Below are 27,666 nucleotides of genomic sequence, written 5' to 3'. Positions count from 1 at the left end.
GCACAGTGGGCCTGATTGGAGGCAGCTATGCCACATATAAAACTTAATAAACATTTTGACATAATGTCAGCATGCATATTTGAAATGTTTAATTTTCCCTTGTCTGTGCGCAATCGTGTGTTTATGCACGTGTCCAAATGAGACGCGGAACAAGCAAACAGTATTTTTGTAGCAGGACATCATTCGATGTAACACCCATTCCACTCGCACTATGGTGTTACAGTCTAAACCGTCCGCCGGCACGAATCTGAGAGCAATGGAGGGGAGACCGAGTAGAGGTAGAGGAGGTAGCTGGAGAAGAGGTGGCGGGAGGGGAAACGACAGCGAGAGTTGTGGCGGTGAACACCGGGGCCGAGGGAGAGGAGGCCATCACCGTGGCCGGGGTAAAAGAGACCACTACCGCGGTCGTGGACGCGGGGGAGGCGCCCCTGCAGCGGGCTTCCACCACCGGGTGAGAGAGGCTGTCAAGTGGACGTTACGTCCCGTTAGCTCCTGTATGGAGAGATGATATCGCCAAACTGCATTAAAAAAATCTGGAAATTTAATGTGGCCTTGTTTCTCGGCAAACGTATACACCTCTTCGACTATGACTCGACACATTTTACGAATCGGTAGGATCCACTCTTCGATTCGGCATAACGTACACCTCATACACTAGGTAGCACTTGTTTCAATACAATTTCAGTGTGTGGGATAAGTTTGCCTGCCACAATCTCCTTACGCCAGAATAACGTTACCCTGTGGAGGGCGGTAGCAAGCATTGTAAAATCATTCTAAAAGTTGAGATTTAATTGAAATAAAGTGCTGCTTCGTAGATAATGCGAATGCCGAATTTATCAGAAGGCCTTAATGATGCCTGGAAATGCCTTCAGTTACGTTCTATCAAGTCTGTGTGATTGCCAATGAGCAAGGCCACATTAAATTGGCATAATTTTGAATGCAGTTTGGCATGATAGTTTATCCATACAAGAAAGAAGGGAACGTATTGGGGCTAACGTTGGGCCCCCAGGGGGTCGCGTCCTCTGTAACGTGCTAGCTAAAAATCACACAAGTCTAGAAAGAGGACTCTTTCAGTATTCAGAAACAGATTCATACAGCATTTTTTATACAAAACAAATAGCCAATGTTATGTGTTGCTTGTTGTGGTGCAGCAGAGGAGAGTTTGTTCTAGCATGAATTTAACGGAGTGCACTAGTAGCCTACATAATTAGGTCTTGTCAGTAGATTGAATAGAAAGGAACCTTCCTGGTGTGTCTTCATAGTAATCAAGCTCCAAACACATGAAATACCTACGACAGCATTTTGATGTTGTCATGATAGAAATCAGAATTGTTAATTTGTGGACAGTGTGTATGACTCAGAAAACTGGAAGGTTCAACTTAATTTGCACTTGAATGTTCTGTCAAGTGATGCCTCTGCCATGGTAACCACAGAATTAGAAGGCATAGATGAGACTTTGTCATAGTAACACATCAGCTTTCCAAGTCTGGTGTAAATTAGCAGTATTAATTTCCATGACAACACTATCACCCATTCTACATCTGCCGTCTTATGTACCAGCCAAATTACCTTTCAAGTGTTTAGTTTTACAGTGATAGTGCATCAGCTCTGTGAACCTCATACACATCGCTAATTTTTATTTCCATGACATTATTATTATGGCAGTTGTATGACCATATAGGTTTAGATGCCTATGCCTCAGTCAAATTCAATGCAGTTGATTTTAGTAGGAATGCCTTTTCTGTCTACACTAGAATTCTCTGTACTAAATCTATGGGACATGTCATTTACCTTGACCCTAACCAGACTCAAGCAGCTTGCTAGGCTTAGCTACCAATCATGAATGAGGGCCGTGTGTCAGTGACCACTTTACAAAATGCAGTACTCATTGAATTATACCTTCACTGCCAGCACCATCTCTCTTATGGGAAATCTTGGAAGCAGCCATCAAATGTAAACTTACTGCCAGTGAAAAATAGTCTAAGCAAACCTAGGTGGCATACACCTCATTCACCAGAGTGTACAGCTGTAGATAACGAGTTACAAAAAACATCTTAGGAATGAAATGAAAAATGAATTCTTCACCTTGTTAGCTAAGTCTCCATATCATAACATACACATATTTAACAATAAATGGCCAAAAATGTACAACATTTTTATTTCTTCATATTTTTGTATCAGAATCCCATTACTTTTGCTTCCTGGAAGACGGCATGCCTTTAGTGGTTAGACTACCTCATGGCGAACCAGTAGGCCTACATAAAAATTCCAACCAATAATACCATCACAGAGTTTTTGAACAAAATCCCTTCCACCCCTCCCGTCATATAAACCTTCAACTTCACAACTTTTAAAGTGACAGAGTGGTAAAATGGTACAATGGTCCATTTTGGGGTGTTCAAGAAGCAAGACCCAATGGAAATGCAGTTTCCTTGTTTTTAATTCTGGTACTTAGACCTGGGATAAGTGATGCAAATGGGTGTAAATGGGTTAAATTAGCCATGGGCCAACAGGACTAAAGCTAACTCTGGGCAGAGAATGGGCAGTATGAAATTCCCATGAAGTACACTTTGTTCATTCTGGTCTGTTGTCCATTAGGGTCAAGATGAAGGGGACGACCTGCAGCTGGAGGATGACGGGATGGAGGTGTTTTCCAGGAGGAAGCTGGAGTCCAACTGGGACCGCTATCAGGAGTCGGAGAGGGCGGAGCCTGCGGACGACACGCCCACTCAGAGAGGAACGGACTACCACGTCCTGCTGGAGTCGGCAGGTAAGGTCCGGCCTGGAGGAGTTCAGTCAGAGGTTGTGTTTGTTCTCTACACCTCTAGCGCCCGGTCGGCCCACAAACAACAAACGGACAAACAAGCCAGTCTCTCTGAAAACTAAAAACGAGCGAGTCAGGCTCTAATCTGTGATGTCATCATGGTGCTCAAAATAAAGCTGTTCCATTGCCAGTGGAATTTTTGGACTCGGTACTAGTAATTTTTCTGGGACGGGGGCACAGTTACCACTACAAAGAAATGAAGCTAATTTGGTTCCAGCAGCTCCAAAAAAAAAATTGGAAAATTCTCAGTCGGCATCCCATAGGTTTTCATTTTTGCAGCTCTATAAAGCTTGATGCAACACAAACAACTAATTAGAAATAATGATCGAACTGTCACCGGATAATACAAATGGTATCAGGGAATTCTGTGTTTTTAGACGTTCCTATTATTTAAGAACATGCATTCATTCGTGTATTAGCCCTATTGGGGTAATGAGATTGAAATAGGCTGTGAGTGGAACAGTCCGCTGAGTCTAATTGTACCCTTCTAACATCAGCTCTCTATCCTAATTAGTGAGTGGAAATGTCTTATGGGACTTGTATTGCCCTGTATGGACGCTGCTTTCAGACGGCTGCATAGAGGATAGCTGTTTGTGCAGTTCAGCCTCACTGGTCAGTGCTCGGCCCCAGGGGCTCTCTGCAGTCTCAGCCCCGTTTCTGTTGAGATTTCTTGCCCCGCAGGAATGCGAGTAAGAGAGTTTAATGCCATCTAGTTAGAGCAGAGGAGAGTTTTTTCATTTTATTTTAGGTTTTATTTATTTAGATACAACCCCGGTGGAGGAATATCACATTTAGCTCATGCCTCAAGCGGAGGCTAACTAAGGCAGAAGGTCACCCACAAGGCTGTCAACTGCGTTGCCAGATTTACAGAAACGCGGCGTTGATTAACACGCTGTCCGATCAGTTTATCATTTTTAATTTTGACAGACAGGGAAGAGGGCTTAGGTCTCCTTTTACCGGCTACAAAGCGTACAATAATTCGATTGGCCAGCTGTGTGTTTTGAATAGCTGTCGTTGATGGATTTCGTGGCTTTATGAGATGTGGACGGGCCATCGGTGTCATTCTGTGGCCGATCCGAAATAGAAAGCAGAGCTCTCTTGTCTGATTTTAGCCACGTTCCCCGAGATGCCAGCAGGCAGAGTACAACATGAAATATTAACCCTCTTATTTTTGGATGGGGGGATCAAAAGCAAAGCACAGCGCTCAAGTACATTTCCTCCCTCTGACACTTCTGAAAGGGAAGAGCGACCCACAAGAATTGGCGAGGCGTGCTTAAAAAAAAGCAGATCCAGTCGTTCTTCAATCATAATCTTTTTGTCCCTGAACAGAGATGAGTGCAGTAATCATTCATGGCTCCGTGCTTCCCTTTGCTCCCCCGGGTTTCGTTGGATTTCGTTTTCACGAACTCCGTCCTCAGCAGGATTATTGATATTCATGAAGCTTTATTTGTGTCATCTATTTCTGAGCGCACATCCCGACGGTTTGCCAGTCAGAAGTTCAAGACTCTCTTCTCCACTTCGCTCTCTCTTCACCTTCATTTCACCCAGTCTCCTCTGTATTACCATGCCTGAGTAGATTGTATAAGATACTGCTCCAGGACTGATCTGGAAGTCTCTCTGCTTGCAGTAACATTGTTACTTCACTGTATTTACTAGTGTTGTGATCTAGTGTTATGCTTTATATTGCCCAGTATTTAGGTCATTGGAATTAAAATTACAGTTGTTTAAACTAGGGTTAGACTGATGTATTTGCCTTTTAGTAAATATTGGATAATTGCCCAGTCATGTCGTTTTCTGCCAATATAATGGTCACAGCCACATAGAAACAATCTGCAAAACCTGACATGAAATCTTATTTTCTTTGCACATTTTCTTAATTGTTGAATTATGTTTTTGTAAATTAATTCTTCATTTAAAGGCCTATTGTATCCCAGAGTTTCCCTACCATTGAATAGGTGTGGTGGGTCATCTTAAAGAGCTGCTAACCCTAAAAAAATGTCATTAGTCTGGGTTTCAATGGAGAGTATTAGTGTCCATTCGTGGTCTAAATGCTGTTGACCAGGTTTTTCCATCCTGGCAAGAATAAAATTCTGGGTTAAACACTGACTAATCATAATTTTTGCGCATGAAAGTTGTCAAACAGAAACATAACTTAAGTCTAAAAATATTGTTATCCATATCAGCCTTCAAAAACCCTTATCAGTTGAATCCTAGAATAACCCTTATTCTACTCTGGATGGGCGGTTAGGCAATGTATTTTTTTAAGCTTTTTTTTTTTTTTCTCACGCCATTAGAGAGTGCGTTGCAGCGCTCTCCGTCTCTCTCTCCCCCCGTCTCTCGCAGCATAAATGCCAGAGGTGCTGTTGTGAGTTGTTTGACTCCTCTCTCGTCTCTGTGTTTTGCCCACATTGTCAGATTAGTCATGCCGTACAGCAAGAGGCCGCCGCTCTCTAGAGGATACTTAATTGTACGTGGGAGGAAATGCTTTCAAGAGCCGTTTTTCTGGGCAATTAAGGTAGCCATGAAATCAGGAATTCAACATAGAACCCCCCCTTGTTCCTGTTGGCGGAAGTTATTGCAGAATACCTCTTATTGTGGAGCCTTTACTTTTACCGCTGTATCCAAGGTGTTGAAGTGCTGCAGTCATTTCTTGTTTGTTTTGTTGGCAAGACAGGGCCGAACGCACGGGTCAGAGGCTGCTTCTGTTTCTTCTAACTTTTTAGTATGTGCAGCCGTTGTGTATTTCAGGAAATAGCCTAAAGCGGTGTTTTCTCCAACTTTTGTAATGCGGCGGCACACTCCTTTGTATCTCGCGAATTCTTCTGAGATACAACAGTCCCCCGGGCGCGCGTCTCTTCAGAGGGGTCAAGAGCACGGGGTCGCCCACAGTGCGGCGGAGGCGGCACCGGCAGGCGCCAGCACGATCACAGGCTGATTCTGCAACATTTTAACGAAGCCGGTGCGATGTTGTTCTTTGCCGCGCGCCGGCATGTTTCACCTCGCTCACCTTGATGCGATGTGACATTCAGGGGGCGGAGAGCGTGGATGCCGTGTCGGCGGCCGATGGTGAGAGCGATCACCACATTCATTTGGAGACATTAGTATAATTACTGTAAACAAACAAGACCATTATGGAAAACATTGCCAGCCTCTACTAGCCTCTACACTGCATTTTACATTCTGTGCCACCTGGAAATCTGCTGGATTGCTTTACGGCACAAAGAGAGATTGCTTTACTGCACAAAACAGCAAGAGGGCGCTGTTTTTCCAGCACAAATGTAGATGAAGCTTTCAGAGTTTCTGGCAATGGCAGATGGTGGAAGGAGTGAAAGGCATGGGATGAAAAAATCACTTTATTAATTATTGGCTCTTATTGGCACTTCTCCTATAATTATCAATAGACTGTTCTTATATTACTGTCCCTTGTACTAGGGTGCTAGGTTGAAAACTGGACTGCAAGAATAAGTTGCAGTTTCTTACTGTGGTCAAACAACCAAAAACAGACAAAATAATATATTGCAATAATAAATATCACCATGTTATCACACCATGGCACACATACACACACTCTGAAACAAAGAAACATACACAAACACTGAAGAAATGCATACATAAAAATAGAAATATGCATACACACAGATGTGCTTCTCGACTATTCTTTGTCCAGTGTTAGATGCCTGATTTGCTGGAGAACAATCCCTACACAGACTGAGTGTACAGACACTAGGGCCAAATGCTCTCTGTGAATTAATTAGTCTACAGTACTGTGTGGTAAATAAAAGTGAAAGCTATGATCCCCTGTTGATTTTACCTATTAAATCACTTCATTAAGGTTCAAGTTTATTTATTTAGCACAGAAGAAACATGGGGAAAGATTGAAGAGAGCTCATGGGATCTCACTGCCATCAAAACTTCAAATATTACAAGTTAAACAGCATTTGAAATGATGCAATCCTGACAGGGGAAATGCAGATGAAGGGAAGGAAACATGTTAAAGAAAGACTTTTAAGACTTATAAAATGGCTGGAACTCAGTTTTAAGAAGATATTCCCACTGTTGCACTGCATATATTTGATAAGTTTGGTATATTTTCATTCTTTTCTTTGTCTCCATAAGTTCTGCTGCAGTTTTGCTGTTATTTTCCCCATACTTTTCATTCATACAGCCTGCCTAACATGCTCTAGTGTTGAAATTCTCACTTGCATTTGTTTACATAACCTCCATTTATATAACCCCCGTTTGCCGATTTTTGTTTATGTTCTCTTTTTCTGTTTTTATTCTGTTTTCCTTTGTTTTATCCTATTACGTTTGCCGCTGCAGCGACCCAATTTCCCCACTGGCGCCATTAAAGTTTCATCTTGTCTTGGCTTAAGTTTGCATGTACTTATGCATCTTTGTGTGTGTGTGTGTGTGTGTGTGTGTGTGTGTGTGTGTGTGTGTGAGAGTGAGTGTAAATATGCGTTTTTCAGTGTTCCTGTGTTCTGTTCCTATGTTTACATGTTAAATAAATGCACAAACCTAGACCTAACCGGAGGGGATTTAATATGTGAGATCGATAACGGATTCTAGCTTTCAAATGGATTCATCTGCTTCTTGTATTTGATTGAAAGAGGAGGCAGAGAAGCTTAATGTTTTGCACACTCGTAGAAATAAAAAAATAAAATACAAAAACGCAGCTGCAAAGAAAGACAATGGCTGACATTCTATCTGCAAGACCTCCATTGAAACCCCCACTGCCCCTCACCTCTCCCATTCATTTACACTGATTCACTGCGGTTAGGAAAAATGTAACCTTTGACAGGGAAATTATGATTTCTGTTGTTTTGTAGCCTTGTGCATGTCTGTTATATAGCTTTACTGCTTGTGTTGCACCTTCTGCAACATGGAAGGATAAGGCTGATATGTCACCAGGCAAGAAGGCAAAACTGTTTTTTTTTATCCTTGTGGCTATATAATATTTTCTGATTATGTTTTTTCCAAGGGTAAAACCTTGGCACTTTGCGGTGCTAGAAATATTTCAGGACTGGTGCATTTTGAAAAATGCTTTTGTGGAGAAACTTTTTCCTAGCCTTGAGAAACTCCAGCAGTCGTCATGAACCGGAGTGGAATTTTGATGAACCGCAGGTGTATTGATTGAGTTAACACGCATCGGTCGCCATCGAGCCCCGAGGAACGAGTTGCCGCCGACCCCGTTGTAACCTTAAAGCGCTTTTTTTTGCCAGGTCTCGTCGTTGGGGGTTGATTGTGCTGTTGCCAGGGGTAATGCGCGCTTATTGTGTGTGTGCGTGTGTCCGTGTGATTGGGGGGGATTGTCGGGCAGTTATTTACGTCCTAACACAGTCATCTATCTGTACACATTAACACGAGGATCAATCCTCCTCCCCCGCAGCCGTAGTTAACGAAGGCCACTAATGGGCACCTATCAAGGCTCAATCATAATGAGACAAAAGGAAATCACATTAAGGCTTCAGTGATTCTGCTAACTAGATTGACAAACACAAGGACGTTTTTTCCTAACCGGGATGAATAGTCTCAATCATGGCATTAATTTATATGTTCCGGCGTCGTTATGGATACTTGATTAGCCGTCCAGAGTGGAGGAGACTGGCGTCGAAGCGGAGGAATGAGGCGGGCCGCGTACCGTCTGCTTCACGAAAATATGAAATACAGCACGGCATGTGCTGCTTAGGCTAGTTTGACTGTATTTGCTGATTACGATTAAGCCACCGGAGGATGACACTCGGCTTAATTAAGCAGCAGGTAGATCAGAGACGCTCCGGTGTGATAATCCTACATTCTTTCCACTTTCATCCTTCAGTACTCGTGCCAAGGTTTTTTTAACATGTAGGAGCGTTTAGGACGGAGCTTCTGGTCTTTTTGTGCTTCAGAGGATAAGATGGAACAAGGGTTGGGCTGCCAGTCATGTGACTTGTCATCCCCATGGTTTTTAATGATGCCTTAAATCAAATCAATTCACTCATCATAACCCCCCCTCCCCCCAACACACACACTTTCCTACTGAGACTTAAGCCAATTTAAGATTCATTAACAAGTAATTAACCTTTGTTTGTACATTTTAAAGCAAAATACTGTGCAAAATGTACTGAACTGAATCTATAGTTTGTATCAACTTTCATTTGTTTTTGATTTTTTTTTTTGTCAGCGGTTATTTGATACATTAATGTACTAACTTATAGGCTGCATTTACCTATCAATGTGAAAATCTGTTTTTTGAATGCTATTTTTCTTATTTAAATATTCAGGTTTTATCGTTTTTTCATAATGCTGGCCGTATTTTACTTGGTTGACTGCTGCTCCTGTGAACTGTTTAATTCCCTGGTATAACAGCTATATCAAACAGAATACATACTCACCCCTTATAGCCGTGACGTCCTCGACAAAACACGATCCTCCAGCGTCAAAAGGGGCATTTGGCCAGTTCTTGGATATGCTGTTTTGTTTTTTTCTCCTTCACCCGTCTGCTTCAGTCTGGCAGAGCTCTCTCACTTTCCTACTCCCTGCGCCTGTCTTAGCTCTTTATGCTCTCAGCTGGCTCTCTTTCTCTCTCTCCCTCTCCCAGCATTCGCTTCACACCTTCCCTTGCTCGCTCGCTCTCCTCTTCCCCTCCCCTGTTCCCTCTCGCTGACTTTTTTTTTTTTTTTTTTTTTCCCTCGCCGCTCCACTCTCAAACAAGGTGAAACCCCACACTTGTCAAATACAGGTAGGTCATCACACCGTCTCCTCAACCTCGGCAGATGCTTAGGCGTCTCGACGTGAACCGGCTTTTCAGCATCCTGATGCTTTAGAACTGTAAAACCAACTGTCTCAGTCTGTCTCTGAGACACGATGTTAAGTGTCCAAGAAGCCAAGGTTAACTCGTTGGTACCGCTCTGACCTTACTCTTAATGGATCCTCGTCTTCCTCAGAATTAATGAAGAGATGTCCTCCAAGGCTTCAGTTTTTCTTAGGAGACAAATGTGTGAGTTCCTAAGAAGACAGAGAAAAAGCTGCTGTTGCTCAGGATGGATTCCTTATTCCTCCCTCCGAAGTTTCAGCAACTCCACCAGCTGTGGAAAGGAAGGGGGAGTAGAGCGTCTCGCATCCCCCAGGCTTGCATTCGGTCGAACGACTTTGTATCTCCTGCAAGGGGCTCGTGCAGCGGCCGGCTCGCTGTGGCTGAAGAAGCCGCTCGGACGGACGCACGCTGCGCTGCACCACGCTGTCCTCACCAATACACCCGATTCAGCCGTGAGCCGCCGTTAGAAGAAAGTCCCACAGGGCCCGCAGGCTCGTCGTGTATCTGGGCACCGAGCAACATGTAAGAGGAGGAGAGCGAGAGAGAGGAAGAGGTGAGGAGGTGGATTTTAAAAAAAAAATACAACAAGAGGAGGAGGAGGAGGAGGAGGAGGAGGAGGAGCCTGAGGAGGAGGCGGCGTGGGCGTCAGCAGCAGTTCAAAAAGGGCCAACTGTTTGCCTTTGCATACGCAGTGCTTACGGTTGAGTGTCTGCATCAGAGAGGACACACACACACGCACAACTGCAGGATCTTCAAACAGCCTCACACATCCTCATTCATGACGACTTCATTAATCCCCTCTGTGTTTGACACCCGGTCCTGCACGCCCCTCTTAAAAAGCGGGGGGGGGGGGGGAGGGGGAGTGGCTGTGGCTGTGGCTGTGGCTGTGGCTGTGGCAGTGGAAGCGATCACCGAGTGTTTGAACAGCTTTGGGTTAGCCAGGCAATCTCAGCTGCCTCTATCAGCCTCCCAGCAAGTGCTTCTCAGTGTGTGCTTCCTCTATTCACCCAGGCAGGACCTGCCCCGTCCAGATAAGCTTCCGGCTATAGCCTATATACATTATCTAGACCAGGCTATTGCTATAGATGGCTGCATAAGGAGCCGGTGTTCCAAGGTGAGATTAAACTTGGCTCAATGTATGTTCCGTCCTGGCTGAAAAGGTTTAAGAGCCCCTTATGTAGACACAAGACCTGTAAAATATCTCATGTGTCCATTGCTACCACCACTACCAAGCCAGTGTGAATGTTATCCATATATTGAGAAGGCAGAATTAGGCTTCCATGTATTTATCCCCCCAGATCGATGTGGCATCAGTAATGAGTTGTGTGTATGCATCATTATGAGTATGAGGAGAAACATGGGATGGATCAATAACTAGAGAGAGGCTGTTTTTTGTTTTTTTTATCGACAAGGGTCTAGTCAAAGATAATAGCCCCTTAATTTTCCCAGTGAATTCTCAACATGCCTTAACCAGGGCTTTTAGCTCTTTGTTGTGTTTGCTGCTTTGTTTAGAAGCACCTTCCAGCCTTCTGTTGATATAGCCAAGAGCAGAGGCTCATGGAAATTTCTGGGATTCCATTTAAAATGCATGAAAGGTGAATTCACATCAAATGCATAAATGATGTTTAATTCCTCTGGGAGACAGAAATCCAGCACCTCTTGTGGGCTGTGTGTAGGATACTATGGCTTCTGTGTAGTCCAGAAGCTCTTGTTTTTCATTACAATATAACTATTGGTTATTTTAGTTTGAAAACAAATTTTACTTGGGACCGTATTTTCATATCAAAGGTCCCACATAGGGCTCTTGCTTGCTGCTGGATTTATTAGCAACTGGTCATATCAGCAAGCAATGTCCACTCCAGTTGAGAACAGGTTGGCCAGTACTGTTTGACGCAATGAGACTATCACGGTGTCACATGTTATACAACATGCCATCAGCACCCACCACAGGCCTGCGTGGTGGGAAATGACTTCACATTGCATTGTCCAGGTAAGCTCAAAGGCCAGCGCTACGGTGAAGTAGCTGACTTAAACGACTGTGAAGGAACGATGATGCGTGTGTTATTGGATGTCCTTTTTACTTCATTCCAGTTTAAAGTTCTTAATATAGCTGACCACAACCTGTCCCCAGAGCAATATTAAGACTGTTTGTTCATTCATAAAACCAGGGTGAACACACAACTCTGGAATTTAACTTCATTTTAAAATTTGTACTGCTTGCGTTTTTACTACTGAATGACAGAGACAGCTTGGGCCATTGTAAGAACTCTTTCTTGATGCATTAAACCAGCGTTGTAATATAGCCCCAACGTTTTCACCTCAGCAAGGCATTAGCCATAAGAATTGTCACGGTGTTATGTAATCTTTATAATGGAGGATTTGGTGACCCTGTCCCTGTCCCGGCAGCCCTCAGGCCCCATTGAAGCTCCACCATTTGTCTGGCTCCTCCAGGAGCCACGTCTTGCCCGAGCGTCATGAAAGGACCACAGCTGTTTCATCTTCACTCTGTATGATTGAACTGATTGAGAAGGCCCGGTGCTGGGCATTTCTTTTGAAACTCTTTCTTTCATGTGCTCCCATCCCTCTGATGATGACGAGACATGGAGCCAGGCAGACCGCCAGGCATGTTCCCATGGACCACTAGGCCCCAGGCTCGCTATTGATTATCAGGAGAATGCAATAGAGAGGATATGAGCCATGCATTATGTATCCCAATGGGAGTTTATATAATGAGGCACGCAGATATATGGTGATGGCTCGATTTCCGTAGGTTGGGTACATCACAGGCTTCCACCCACACACTTAGCCTCTCTGACACCAGCATTGTATCTTGGTGCTATTAACCACCAATATTGGAGTTTGCAGAAGACATGGCATTCAGTGATTGATGGGACAATATTGCACGTAACCATAGTTAATTTATGAGCTGTGTTTTGTCATGGCAGAAAGGGAAATTCTATGTATGGATGAAGTTTCTCACAAGAATGTGGCTTTATTTGACAACTGATGCATGTCATTTGGGTTTATGAATGAACATTCTAAGAGTTTGATCAATTCTATCAGTTCATTTTTTCAAGGGGCATAGAGAGGGAGAGGGACTCTTGTCACATTTGATTCCATTCTGCAAGGAAATGGCTGTTGGGAAACGAGAAGCCCCCCGCTGTTGGGTATATATGTCCTCATGTTGAAGTGAAGGTAACTTGATGGCCTTACTGGTTTGGATGAATTGTCAGTGACAGGGACCCACCTGCAGCGAGTCTCTGTCTCAGTGTCGCCTCTGTCTTGTCTGGGCCCGAGGGCGCTGGATTGGGTTCTGTCACGTTCAGCAGCTGAGGCCCCGTTCACACATCACACCGACTGGGTTTGGTGTGCTTAAGATGGCTTGTAGTTTGAGTGCTGAGATGGAAGCTTCATTTCTGTCTGTTTTTATGTTAAAAAAATACACCCATCAGCCTAAATCACAAAGTAAGGCTGCAACAGAGAAGAGCTTCCCATCCTTCCTAATTGAGACCCCTGTAGATTTGCGCTTTTTGCCCAAATTAATTTATTGGTAAGGTTATTGACAGGGAATCGAAGTGACAAATCGAAACTTAAGAACGAAATACAAAATTTGCTCCTAAATATCACTGAACAAGCGCTCCATTGAGAGAAAGCTGGACTCACCAACAGGGGCTGAACCTGTTGTGCAAAGACGAAGAAATTTAGAGGAGTGTGCAGTCTATTGACATCACATTACATGATTTCTGGGTATTGAAGTCAATCAAAATTACCTCTCACTGCCATTTGGGCTCACCATGTGCAAAGCTTTGAGGAGAGTGGGCAGTCCACTCACCTTAAGTACTGTTATTCTTTTACTGAGACAGTGGGAAAGAAGAGAGGGAGATGGGGTGAGACAAAGGAGAGAACTCTGTCAGGATTCGATCTTGAGTGGTTCCAGGTGCAGGGAACTTAACCGCTCGACTATTTCTGGGCACATTTCATTCATTTTGTATATTGCATTTAATTTGGTGAGGCTCTATAATAAGCCCCAACCTCACTATATTTTGTGCTTTATTTACCCACTACTATTTTAGGTAAATTTCTCTTTGCATGCAAATAAAATGTAACCTAATCTGATATATGCTAACCAAATCTAGTCTGCAGTTGTGTTATCTATGCATGGTTCAAAGGCATCAGAAGATGAGTTGTATGTTTCAATATTGATTTTTATCCAGAGACGATGTGTAATCGTGGAGGAGCTGAATTTCCAAATAACCTTACCAAAAGCTGAGGCAATTATTTCAAAAGGGTTTAGAAAGAAAACTCAAATTAGTCATTTAATGGTGCCATTCTCTGCTTCAATTAAAGATAATTGGGTTGCGTGCTTCAAACCTCCCACACTGTATCATTTGTCTTGTGGTAAATAACAATAGTTGTGCTGATAATAATGGCACATTAAGCTTTCCATCAGATGCATGGCTTCCAAAAGCCATTTGGGGATTGTCAAAGCAGTTGTCCACCTCCTGCCTGAACATTTTGCAGTTACTGTCAGCTCAAGCTGCTCATTAGTTGTGGCCACCCAAATGCAACGCTTTTCACCAATCAAATGGCCTACTTTAAAACAAACACCAAACCCTGTGCGTCCAATTCTCTGTAAGCAGCCATTGCTGACATTAACAAACCGAGATGACTTCACCTCATTTACCGGTTGAATCAAATAATTTCCACTCCAGTTTAGCCAACTGATGTCATATCCCCTCCCAATTTACAACAGCAATTGATGATAAGGGATCAATAGTGTTTTGCGTGTTTATTCCACTGTTGTGTGCCCTTCCTTTGATTGCCCTGCAATTTGTTATTTACTGTATGACATTACTACATCCCAAGGAAAAAGGAAGCCATTTGAGAAAGAGATGGACACGTGATAATTGCTGTTTACTTGGCCCTTTCTTCAGTGACCCAGATCTTTTGACCTTTCTGTGGCTTCAAGCTAACACATGCATCACCCAATTTGTGTCTAAGTGTCTGCCTTGATCTACATGGCCATATGGGTGCAAGGCAGCACCAGGTGCCACTCTGTTGATTCCAACTGAAAATGCGTAACGCATAGCAAGACATGTTTTTTGACATACTTATATTTTTTAGAGAGTTGCTGCACACCCATTAGTTTGTGCCCTGTGGGTATTTAGATAAACTTGGCAATAGTATCGTAAATACATTGAAGCATCTAATGTTTATGAGTCAAAATTAATTGGGGTCATCTTGGTTCTTCACATTGAATATACCTTGACAGTTCTGTTCATCTGTCTTTCTTTCGGGGTTTAGTCTTTCAAATAGCTTCAGTGAGACATTTAGCAGATGTCAATATCATACTGGTACAGCACCTGTCTCTGGTTTGTGTTAATGTGAGGCTAACAATGTTGGTAGAATGTTTGTCTCCCTGTGGGCTTATTGACCCAAGTTGTTGATTTCCATGGTGCAAACCTGTCTGCATGTTTAATGTGAGAAGATCTGAATCTGCTCCTAGAGGCTTTTTCACTAACCAGACTTTCTCCTCCACTGCAGTGTTGCAGCTGTACTGTCTGTGCCTTGAGGATCAGAAAGGGTCAATTAAAAGGAGTATTCATTAGGGATGTAAAATTGCCAGAGGGTTTAAGTGTGCTAGCAAAATATCTGTTGTATTTATTATCAGGCTAGTTTGCGCATAAAATGAATTTTGTTGAATTCCACCTTGTAGAGAAGATCCATTGTTACTGTGTCTGTGATGTGTTGTCCACTACAGCTGGAACTCGTCATAACTAAACCTGACATTGGACTAGAAGACTATGGAGTCGGACACAAGATTCATTTACATTTCTGGAGTGAATAAATTGCTGGGGTGGCTGGATATCTGCTTGGCTTCGAGTGCTAACGTTGTCATTTCGTCCATTGAAGTGTTCAAGATATGGAGACATTACCCTCTAACAGTTTGCTACTTATTCAAGGTGATCCACAGGTTTTTACATAGATGCCAGATGGTGCATCGTTCTCATCTTGCCTTTTATGCCTTTAAAGCAGCAGCTAGAGAGAGAAAAAACTGCGGGTAATACTTTGTTGCAGTCTTGTGACAACCATCATATTTTAGAAATTCACTGAATCAATAGGTCACTTGATGCTCTAATATCTGTTGCCAGAGATATTGTCTAATTTAACATTTATGTACGAATACTTTGGACACTACTTCAGCCCTGGCCAACGTTTGTTTTCAGGTTTCTGTGTCAGCTTTTTGGCTGCTTTTTTGTGATTATGACTTTTTGCAAGTCGATTAATGGCATCAGCTACATAACTGACATGTTCTGTGTGTTCCTGATTGGTCCATGTGTATGGCATTTATGACGGCATCAAACAATTTAGTGTAGGCTGCTTGTTTTTCTCTATCGAGTTGATTTTAGCACAATGTTGATCAGTGTTAGCTGAGTGTTTACCGGGTTAGTCAGCTAACCTAATAGCCGTGGCTCCTTGGTCCTCATTAATGAGGGACCCAGCTGTCCCGGCGCTCTCAGACTGATGGTCAGTCTAGCCACAGGGACCTGCGCTGGGAGGCTGCAGCTGAGTCTAAAGCACACACTCATTCTCACCTGATTAGCCCGCCGCTTAGCCTCCCCATAGGGCCTTTGTTAGCCCCTGCTAGCGAGTCGTAGCGTCTGCGGCGAGGAGAACAAGTGTGTCTGACAGGGTGAAGTGGACAGCTGTTGTTCAAAACCACTATTTGATTACGATAAAAGAGGAGCGATAGGCTCGCCTCTTGCCTAGACAATTGACGTTCCTATTCATTACATGTTGAAGATCAAATTTGTTGCATGGTTTCCTCAGCCCACAGGTGGCTGTCACTGTCACACACTGGGGACGCTCTAGTCGTTTATCCGCTCGGGACAGTCGGTCCCTTTGACTTACAAGGGAATGTATTTTCTTGTAGGTCTGTTTGTACTGTGTCTAATGGTCACTTCATTTACTTATTAGTGTCATGTTACAGTGCCATTTAGCCATGCTACCAAGACAAATTTCTTGTACGTTATGCCCAAAACAGCCGCCAAAGTAATTTTAATGCACTAGGCTTCAAACCAGACATTGTCAGTTGATGTAGTTTAAAAAAAAGAAAAAGAAAAGAAGTAATACTATCCAAGCACTGAAAGCATGTTACTGAACTACAATTACCATTATGTTGAGGAGGTAAGCTATTTGTAATTGGCTGTCTGTGACATTTGTTTCACAAAAGTAATCATTTTGGAGGGAAATAAAAAAGTCAGCTAATGCTGCAGTAGCAAGTTAGCGAACGCTAGCGTTGTTAGCTCACAATAGAGTGAGAGACGTTAGCCTGAGCAAATATGAGATTCAGAGCTCGCCAAATGAAATGTCAATAAAGACTCAGCTAAAATACAGCCTATTTCGATATATAAACATACAAACAATACAGTGACCTCCCTACCTCCGCACCGCAGCCTAAGTAAACTGCCAACCTGTGGGAAACACTGACGATAATGCGACTGTGATTCTGAATGTCCATTATGAATTGACCTTTAAATTTGGATTGCTTTTTGCAAGCTATTGCTTTTTAAGTCCAGACCAGGCCAGTATTTAGCCTGTGCTGAATTGTCTTGAATCCATTCTGTGTGCATTATCTCCTGAACGGCAGTCTATCTATGACACCAATCTTTGTTAAGGTGTGAGCTGAGGAGCCAGTCCATGTAATCAAATCAACATGTGAATATATTTGTGATTATTACATGGAAATGGATTGCATTAGAATATTCCTGGGCATGCTCCACTGTGCTGTTGATTTAGTGCAGCACACAACCTCTCCCACCGATAAGCCTCTCCTTTGACGTTGTTGGCCACAGCAGTCTACTTACAGTTCTAATTTACTACAAAACAAGAAAAACAAAACCTATGAATATGAATGATTGGATCCCATGGAAGCATCTTATCACTAATAAACCTCTAGCCTAATGAGAAGAGCGCCTCAAGTGAATTGGACATAAACGTAGCCTCACCCAATCTCCATATAAAGTTAAGAGTAAATAGCTTCACCTCTCCTTATTGTCTCGCCTGGTTTGCTCCGGATTTTAATTGCAATTAGCGCAGACAGTGATTTGTTGACGCGCAGTGGGCTTGCGAGTCGTCCTGCGCGGGACTAATTGGCTTGGTTAAAAGGCGTGACAGAGAGCATGTTGGGGGTAAGAGGACGAGCCTCACAGATCGCAAGAAAAAGCTTCGAAAAATGTCCTGAGTGTCCACTGTTTTCTCATTTCCTTGTATCTTCTTCCTTCCTTTCTCTTTTCTGGTTCCCTGACTCTTTTTTACATTTTGTCCTCCTTCTCTCAGTGGAGTGCAGTCCCTCTCCAATACTACCAAACACCTCTCAGCTGGGCTTTTGTGGGGGTTCGCTGTATGTATAATACACTAATCAAATCATTAGTTTTGTATGAGCTGCTCACTCCTCACCTTGCTCTATCTCCTCTCATGTCATCAGGTGAAGATCTGCCACGTTATTCAAACTGAACGAATCGTTCACCGATCACACATCATTACTCCACTAGCAAATGGAGAAAGAAATTCTAAAAAGTGGAGAAAGTGTGTGTATCCCCGTTCCGGTGGGATAAAATGTCAACATGTCATGGCAGGTGTTGGCAGAGATTGAGCAGCGGTAGTGTAGCGTCGCTCCTTACATCCCCCGCTCCCCCCCACTCCCTCCCTGCCTACTCCTTCTTACTCCTTCCTCAGCTACCGCTAAGTCGTACTGTCAGGCAGTTCTGTTTATCTACCTCCTTTCCCCCTCGTCCGACCGGTCACCGCTCCGAGGAAGAAAGGCTGATCTGGGTTAATACCAGACCGCAGCCTGCCTCTCTCCGGCTCATACGGCCAGCAGCGTGCCAGGCCAGGAGGCCTGTCGCTGTCACTGTATTCCCTCTGTGCAGCAAAGCTGTGCACTTAAGGCGTGGTCCAGTCAACAAGGGTGTGTGTGTGTGTGTGTGCCATGTTTGTGGTGTGTGTGTGTGTGTGTGTGTATGGCTCTGTGTGTACTGTAGCCTACAAAACAACAGGATAATGACAGCACAGTCTGGCAAACAGGATGCGAGAGTTTCTGCAGGGTCACACAGGCAACCAAGGATGTGTGTGTGTGTGTGTGTGTGTGTGTGTGTCCAGGGTTGAATAGTAACTGTAATCCTCAGATTAGACATCACATAGCAAAAATAAAGCAGCTATTCAGCCCAGGATCCTTTTTAAAAAGCATGTGATCTGATTATGGTTGCATCTAGGATTACAACCTGAATTATTCATGTGAATTCTTGGAAGAGAATTTTCTTTTTTGGCGAGGTGATGCGCCTAATGGGCATGTATTCAAGGGGTTAAATAGGTCTGAAAAGAAATTCCTGGGCTCAATAGCATGTATAAGGAGACTGTCATTTTAAACTGTGTGAAATAATGTTGCGTTTCTGAGATGTATTCCCTGGCTCCCCGGCCCCGTTCACAGAAGAGCAGATAGTGGCACGATACGGCGCCCGAGCGCGGCTTATCTCGCCCCCGACCGCGTGCCAGCGCTCCACAGTCTGGCAGAGCAGAACGGAGGAGAGGGCTGAAGATGAACAGCGACGGGGCGAGAACAGAGCGGGGCAGGGAAAGAGCAGAGCGGAGCGGAACAGCCGAGGCGGGGAGCGAGGCCAGGCAAGACGTCCCGATATATAAAAAGACGAGAGCGGGACGAGCCGCAGATAGCTCAGCGGAGCCAGGTTGCTAGCAGCGGCCACATTTGTCAATACGGGGGGGACTCGGCCAGCAGGACGTCAAGAGACAGGACACCGCGTTAGTCAGATACAGTTAGCTCAGTTACACAATGCCAACTGAGCCACTTAGCCCGCGGCATGAGTAATGCAGTGTTTATTCACTGTGGAAGAACTGGGCCTGCGGCGTTCGGGCCCCAGCATCACTTGGACGACCGAACGGACCATCAAAGCAACTGTTTACACTGAGGCAGCTTCCCTGGCGGCCAATATTATACTCATCACAACAATATTTCAATATAGGCTACACGCTGAGGTTTAGTTCCGTGTCCAGCATTCCTACGCAGGTCTGGAAAAGTCTTGTTGAATAGTTTGGGAATTCCGCAAAAAACTTGAAAAAGTATGGATAATTTTGCAGTTGTAAATCCACTTTCAATCCACATGTGAAGACTAATCTTCAGATAGAGTGATATAACTGGTTGACACTCTTATTACCCAGCCACTGTCAGGCATACATAATATTGGAACACCTGCCAAAATGTTCAAATCCAGGCAAGAAATAAGGGTCTGGGAAAAAGTATGGGACTTTACATTGGAAACTTGCATGTCTGCTGGTATGAAATAATCCCAAAGTCAAAGTGCCGCAGTTAATCTAGCGGAGCGCGTGTGGACAGTGTGAATTTGATTAAAAGTACACATCGGAAAGCACGTAGCCACATGGCCTGACTGTCTTTCTGACTTGACAAAATCCTTTTGGACGTGTAAAACTATGCTCTTACAACAGAGCCGGCCTCGGCCAAGATCTGAAAGGGGATTTAAATCGGGAGAGTTGTGTTTGGACGAGGAGGCATGAAGGGTCAACTTCTCTCTCTCTCTCTCTCTTCCTTCCTCTGTCTCTCTTTCTCTCACGTGCTCACTTCTCTCTCTCTCTCTCTCTCTCCACCTCCTCCTTCTCTTCCTGTTCTGGAGGTTTGACAGAGCTTTCTCTCATCCCCACTGGCAGCAGTTGCCATGGTTGTGTCAGCGCCTCCGAACTAACCCCGCGCGGTATTTCCAGAGACGCGGATCAGGTTGACACCGCGCTCCGCCGGTGTAGGAGGGGGAAGGCGAGCCTGCCGGTGTCAGCAGTTCTCCGCCGCTTTTGAGCGCGCTTGCGAGACGGAGCGAGGGAGACAGAGGTGGAGGCGGATTAGGGTCTGGGTGGATATTAAACAGAGAGGAGGACAGCGGCCGGAACACGAGTGCGAGAGCCAGAGAGAGAGAGAGAGAGAGAGAGCGTGGGGCGCTGGCCTGGTGCCACTGCTGAAGGATCATTTCACCCCTAATACAGATTTCCCATGTTCCTGTTACCATCGAGGTTTTGCAAATAGCAAGACTGTCATATGGTTAGATCCTGGAGCTGCTTCATTAACAGTGGAGGCAGGGTCTGAAATTCCCCCCCACCAAGCGCCAAATACCAGTAGAAACTGTCTTTGGCACTTTTTTGAGACATTTTCAACAGCTCAGTGCTAGAGTTTCTGCTGCTGCACTTCATGATGAAGTACAAATTTGATTCGTTGTGTAAGTGAGAGAGCAATTTTTATTTTTTATTTAAAGCTTGTGAATCCATACCCAAAATAGCACTGATACATAATAGAAACTTTATACTTACACCACAGGTTCCCCCTATAGAGGAGATGATCTAATTAGATTTTGGAGCACCTTGCTGCATACATTTGCATATTAATGAGGAAAAACAGATTTTATTGAAACTACTATAACTCCTTAATGCTTTAAGATACGGAGTTCATTAATGCCACCCATGTGTTATGTGAAGACAAGTATGTTGACATAGAACTATTTGATATTTGGTTCATTAATTAGCTTAATTAATGACCTCATTAGCATAACTGGTAATGTTTCATACCTCATGGTGGTTATGGCGGGACATTAGGCAGCTCAACTGCCTCTTTGGTGCTACATTTAAATTTTCAACATCAAAATGTTTTCTTGAAGGTAACACATTTGGACACTTCTGCTGTGTAATTGTTGGTTCTACAATGAAATCCACGAGTCCACCAAGTCTCCAATTAGTTGAATGGATCAGCTCCATCTGTTGGAGCTTTTCCTTGACGTTGTCACAGAGCCTCGGTTCTCTCCTTCTTTCCTCTTACGCTGATTGATCTGCTTCAGATAATGGCAATAACATGAATTAGGGTTTAGGTGGATTTTCCATTTAAAGTGCACCTAATCCAGGTCTTATTTGCCCAGATCTTTCCCAGTGAGGGGGGAAAAAAATCGGTTGATCTCACCAGTGACGGACACCCAGCGCTGTTCAACAGCCCAGCATAAAGGCATCCGCCTCCACAGCCATCACACAAAGCTGACATTCCCATTCCCTCCTCTTATCTCTCTGCCTCCCTGTCATTGTAACCTTGATAATGCGTTTATCCCTAAATCATCTTTCCCGTGCCTGTTTGACAGCAGGGGCCGGGGCCCACAGACAAAAGCCCTCCCGCTGCCGCTCCTTTTTGACCCCCTCCCACTCCCGTAGAGCAAAGCAATTAAGAGCGACTGCAGTTGGCACCGGGCTGAAAGGCAGCGTGCGTCTCTGATATCACGCGCGGAGGGCAGAGCACCAAAGCGCCAGGCTGCGGCTGACTGCGGCTTCTCCTCCTCGCTCTCCCACTGACCGGCCCATCTGTGTGTGGCAGACTGACCAGTGTGTGCTGCGGCCTCTGACTGGGACCCCGCCCCTTAGGATGCACACAACACTGCAAGACTAAATCTGCTGCAGCAGCTCACTCTTCAAGATCAGTGTGCTGCTTTTTTATTGTATTTTATTATCTTTTTTAGGGGCATTTTGGTCCTTTTTGGAGGGAATTTTATTGCATATTGGCAAATAAACAATTTGTACCACTAAGATTTGTTTGAACTAGAACTAGAAACTGGTCTTAAAGATGAAGATAGTGCCGCTTTCCCCTCTCCATCCCCAACCAGTTCACCTTCCACCCCTCCATTGCTGAGATTTTTACCATATTGGTGGTTTTATTTTTTGTTGATGCAGTGGGTTGTGGCTTCTGCTGCTGGCTGCATGGTGTCAACACTTCCTACTGCGTGCTTGGTTTGTTTTCTAATGAGAAACGCACCTATTTTTCTCACCCAGAACACACTGGAGAGCGAAACTCAACAAGAAAAATAAAACCGGGTGAAACTCAAAAAAAGGATACTCCTAATTGTTGGCTTTTATTTAGCATGGAATCCAAAATTGGGGGGGAAAAAATGACTGGATACACACTCACATTTGACTTATTTATTGGAACACACACACCGCGAAACACTGACTCGTTTCAGCGAGGAAAGCCTTCATCTCTCTGAAGTGCGCTGCCTCTCTCGAGTCGTATTGGATTCGCTGTTTTTTGCCTCAGCACTCGACGTACAGCAATCCCATCATGGAAGTGCTCTTCAGTCCCTCGGACAGTACAACAAAACTGATCATTTGGTCAGTTTTCTATATTCCATGTAATCCATTTTCATCTTGAAAGCCTATTAACGAGCTGAAGCCAGCACCGAAAAGTGTAAACGGGTATACTTCACCTTTTGTGCTGAGATGGAAAGGATGGAACATAAAGCCCGCCTGTAAGTGTATGTCATCCTTGCTATTTTACGCAAGCTTATTGATTCTATAACCCAGTGTCTTTGTTGTAGCTAAAAAGCCCTAGAGCTAATTGGTGTCTGGAAACAAAGTGGCGTCACATCCAAGCGTGGCTTTAGCTCTTGTATTGATCATCAGTTTATACAGAGCTATTGACCGCCTTCCAACTATGTTACCAGAGAAACAGAGGTTTTCCATTTCAGACATTTTAGACGTGAAGGCCGATCGATTGGCTTAAGGGAGCGCCGGAACTGGGTTAGTTGGACGCGGCCTGGAATTGTCTCGTTATGTATTTAAAGGAGATGAACAAACTGTTGAGGATATGTGTTGTTAAAGTGTTTCTGTGTCTTTCCCAGGGGATTCTTTCACTCAATTCCGTTTTGCAGAGGAAAAGGACTGGGAGATGGACTCATCGGCGGCCAATCAGGTAAATCTATACCGCTATCTGCCCAATCTCCACCATTCTGCTTTGCGTTTCATAGATTTCACCCACTCCCTGAGGTATGGATTCCTTGAGAAGAGAATATTTCTCGATTGGAGACGCCTGGCGGGGAAAACGCAGAAAGGGCTAATGTGGAATTCCTCAGGGATTTAGTAGGGCTCGACTGTTTTTAAGGTTACATACAAGGATATTTAAGGACCGAATTACTGGTTTATCTACCAACATTTTGGTAGTATTGCTTTTCCTCATGTCACTCACTCAAATTAAATTTTAAAGCAAATAGAAAATAGAATAGAAAAACATGTCAAGATGCTCTGATGGCTGACTTTTAAGCTGCATCACAAATGTCTTTATATCAGTCATCGGAATTGATACGTTATGATTTATCATCATTTATCATTGATCTACAAGTACCAATACTGTCATGTGGCTATGAGGCGATGCCGATATAAATATTTAACACGGCAAACATAGTCCGATCATATGGGGATCCGGATTTCTTTCTGCTTCTGTTGTTCACTCACTGCTACATTGCATTTCACGTGGGCCCCGAGTACAAAGGAGTACTGATCTTCACCAGCGCTTTAAAGATTTTTCGGCAAACAAACTCTTCAAAGCGGTTTGTGTCTCCGGAAAGAGAAAGGTGGAAGCAAGAGAAACTGTGTTGATAGTTCCACTAGGACCACAATTTTCTGTATCAACATCCAGAAGGCTATAGTATGTGTCAATCCTAACAGAGGACATGAATCTGTATGCTGGAATAATGCTCCCAATAGTGTATTTTATTTACAACGTTTTGACCCCATATCCTCAACGAGACCCAGTGGGGTCAAAACATTGATGTAAAGTAGAAATAAAATTCACTAATCCAGCATGAAGATTCATGTTCTTTGTTCAAATTTGAAATTACAAGTCTATATGTCTCCCGTATGTAAACGGCTGTTTCAAGACATTATTCTTGTGTTTTCTTCACCATCGTTGGTCTCGTCCCTCTCTAGATGTCGGCGGTGTCTGTGGACCTCTCGGCTCTGGCCCAGTGCCTTCAAGAAGTGCCTCTCCACCAGAGACTCAACCTGGAGGCTGAGCTGGTACAGGTAGGATGACTATTTTACACTATATCCTGCATGATATAGGACGATTGTCATACTTACTTAGGATCCCCATTAGTTAATAGCTGGTCTTCATGGGGTCCAGAACCAGAGCCAGAGCCAGGAATGTGTAGCCTCTTGTAGCTCATGAGGATATTCTGTCAATATGAAGTAGTGATTGGGAAGTGTGTAGCTTTCCATCCAAGAGCTGGCAAACTAAAAAACAATTACCTGCCAAGAATAATTTTTTATAAACATTTTATATAGAAATATGTCACCCTATCCGTCTTCAGTGTTATTTCCTGTATAGTCAGGTGTGTGAGGATTCAAAACTCACCGTCTGTCCCGTTGCAGTCATTCACACCAGTCCTAACGTTTCAGGTCTCCACACCGGTAGAGCTGCCCACTATGACCGTAGCACCCAAACAGGACACGGCCAAGACGGCCGTCTTCCCTCCTCCACCCTCGGGTCCGAAAGGCCTCCGGACCGGCCTGGGAATTTCCTCCCAGGCCGCAGACCCGGCGCCGGGCCCGGATCCTCAGGCTTCCTCCGGCTCAGCCGAGCCGCCGGTGGACGATATTGACGAGGAGCTGGACCAGCTGCTCACTTTACAGAAACCAGCCTCGGATGTTTCAGGAGAGCAGTCCGTCAGTGTCGCGGAGGAGGAGAGTGCTGCTCCAGATGAATGTGAGTGTATTCAGCATTAGTGGACCTTTGAATATGTTGGGGAATATATTGAGAGGAATGGAAATGTTTTTTTCCTACTAAAACAGACCTTAAAGAACAGCATTTCAGTGATGAGTTAATTGACCTTGGGAGAGATATTTAGTCAAGTCACTGTACTTTTTTTGGTGTCTAACCTCAACACTGTTTCATATGAATGTGCTGTTCTTTTATGAGGCTTTTCGCCGAGTTTGAGTTTCATTTATCACCCCCCTTAGTTTATGACAAAACTCTAAAGAGGTATTCGATGCTTAAAATCTTAAACTCTGCATCTGTACCAGTTCAAAAAAATGGGTAAAACGATTCAAGGCAAGCCTAGGCTCGTACGATGATTGAATCAAAATCATCCAGTGATTTGTTCTTTTAATCGGCAGTGCCTGGGGAAGCGAAGGAGGTGGTTCCAGAGATGATGGAGGAGAAGATGGAGGAGGTGAAGGAGGTCGCACCGCCTAAGGCCGCTCCAATCAGACAAGAAGTGACAGAGGAGGACCTGGAGGACTGGCTTGACAGCATGATCTCCTGACCCCCAACTGTCAGGACCATCGTAGACTTCGGGAAGAGGCTGGGAGTCCAGCAGTATTTTTGTACAGAAAGGAACTCGGTGGACTTTATTTTTCACTGCCTGCATGGGGTTTAACCTGGAACGAGTTAAATCCGCTACACCTCCCCTTCTACCTCGAGTCCCATGGCAAACTCATACATCAGAACTGCACCACTGGCTCTTTGAAAGACATTCAGACTGACAGCCAATTATAAAGCCGACTTGCTTGACGGACGCTTGTGAAGGGCTTTTGCTCATAGGATTTTTCATTGTTTCACTGTGGCCCCAGGTTTTGCTGATTGAAAAGGGAAAAGTTATTTTCCTTGGTAGTCTTCTAGTCTTTTAGGCTGAATGAGCGACAAAAACGTCCAGAGGTGCGGGGATGGGACGGAACGTCTCGGACCAGGAGTTTGCGAGATGGTGTCAAAATGTTCTTTCCACACTTCACAATCCACAGAGAGAGAATTCTCTGTTCCTTGTGAGATTTTGAAAGCCACACACCGCGGGAGTGTCGCTGTCAGAGGGATTTCAGTTACGGAACAGGAGGGACAGACAGTGCAACAGGCCACGGACAACGCATTTGGTTTATTGCATCGATTACTTTATTCATTTCCTCCCCCTTGTTAAAAGAAATGCTGTTTACCAAAGCTACTACATACATACAAATGGCCATACAATAGCAATTAACCATTTTGTCGTAAGTGTTCAATAAATCCTTGAACTACGTTGTTTTTTTGTTTTTTTTTTCTCTTTTCCTCAGCTTGTGGGTTTCTTCTCTACTGTGGGAAGAAGTGCAGGCGGGCAGGACACCACAGCTTGGGAACAAAACCAAACTAAGCAACATTTACACAAGGATCATCTAGATTTTATACAACAAATGTATTCTCTTTTTGTTTTTGTTTTTTTACTTAAAAGCCACAAAACTAACTCGAGCCAAATCTGCTTGTAACTAATCCAGAGCTAGAGCACTACAGTGTGTCAGGAGGGACAAAAAAATAAAATGGTTTTGCATAGTTTCTCTTAAGGCACGTTGGCACTTGATAAACACCTAAAGTGAGTCGTCTCTGGTCCTGGAAGAACCGTCTTCAGCAATTCCCCATGTCATCGGACAGATTTAAACCAGCTTTGAAAAGGCAGATCAGGTCTCACTCGTTTCATTTGATGCAAGCGGATCGGCGTTAATGATCGATACCAACAGCACACATCCATTTGTTTGGTAAGAAGTTACAGTAGCATCCTGGCATTAATCTTTGTGCATAATCAGACATTCACTTGTCATGCTGTAACCCTCCACACGTATCAAATGTCTACACACAACAAATTGTGCAACAGGTCGGGGTTAAGCAAGTGAAAAGGCAATGTGTAGTAGAATCAAAAGAACCGTTTTGCATAAAAGAGGCGTCGTGGCAAGTGACTTATTTTCGGTAACAAGGAAAAAGGACTCGGATGCACACACACGCACAATGTCCAACCACCGATCATCGGTCTCGAATTTATATTCTCTGCGTGTCTGACCTTATTTAGAATTCAAAATGGATGATTTTACTTTACGCCGTCCAACACCGCGGCGGCAGCAGAGCAAAGTCCGGCTAGTGTTCGGGTTCCGTTAAGAGGGTGAAGTCGGTGAAATGTCTCTCTCAGGTAGAAGGAAGGTAGAGAGGGCGTTAGGCAGGGCCGCCCTCTCTAGCCCAGCTGGTCCTCGTATTGCTTACGGAAGCAGTCTCCGGCGGGGAAGAAGTCCCAGCATCTCTCCTGGTACATCTTCCACACGTACGACTCCTGGAGGGGAGGGGAGAGGAGAGATCAACACCGGCATAAATGAGGGAGAAGGCCGTCTTAGGTTCGTGACAGAAGGAAATGAAAAATTCAGCGTCTTTTGG

At 44.2% G+C, this 27,666-nt stretch overlaps 2 protein-coding genes across 2 annotated transcripts in view; one reads left to right on the top strand and one right to left on the bottom strand.

The window, feature by feature from the left end:
* Positions 1-232: 232 nt before the first annotated feature.
* On the top strand, positions 233-26,511 carry aven (apoptosis, caspase activation inhibitor). Its single transcript, XM_071908695.2, has 6 exons — positions 233-451; positions 2,599-2,770; positions 23,348-23,418; positions 24,432-24,527; positions 24,903-25,209; positions 25,620-26,511. Exons 1-6 carry the CDS (start codon positions 257-259, stop codon positions 25,766-25,768), a joined length of 990 nt encoding a protein of 329 aa, XP_071764796.1. The 5' UTR covers positions 233-256; the 3' UTR covers positions 25,769-26,511.
* Positions 26,485-27,666, bottom strand: part of ryr3 (ryanodine receptor 3) — a 123,393-nt gene continuing 122,211 nt past the window's right edge. The window contains 1 exon segment of the mRNA XM_078289846.1: positions 26,485-27,565. Coding sequence (XP_078145972.1) covers positions 27,470-27,565 — 96 coding nt within the window. The 3' untranslated portion in view covers positions 26,485-27,469.

Source organism: Centroberyx gerrardi, chromosome 18, assembly GCF_048128805.1.
Source record: "Centroberyx gerrardi isolate f3 chromosome 18, fCenGer3.hap1.cur.20231027, whole genome shotgun sequence".
In the NCBI taxonomy this organism is placed as follows: Eukaryota; Metazoa; Chordata; class Actinopteri; order Beryciformes; family Berycidae; genus Centroberyx; species Centroberyx gerrardi.
Note: the sequence above shows the minus strand (reverse complement) of the source record. Positions and strands in the feature narration are given on the sequence as shown.

Bases quoted from the DNA above. Each gene is read 5' to 3' on its own strand.
- aven (XM_071908695.2), top strand. From the start codon at position 257: ATGGAGGGGAGACCGAGTAGAGGTAGAGGAGGTAGCTGGAGAAGAGGT. The intron at 23,419-24,431 runs GTAAATCTATAC...GTCCCTCTCTAG, and splicing joins ACTCATCGGCGGCCAATCAG to ATGTCGGCGGTGTCTGTGGA. The intron at 25,210-25,619 runs GTGAGTGTATTC...TTTAATCGGCAG, and splicing joins GAGTGCTGCTCCAGATGAAT to TGCCTGGGGAAGCGAAGGAG.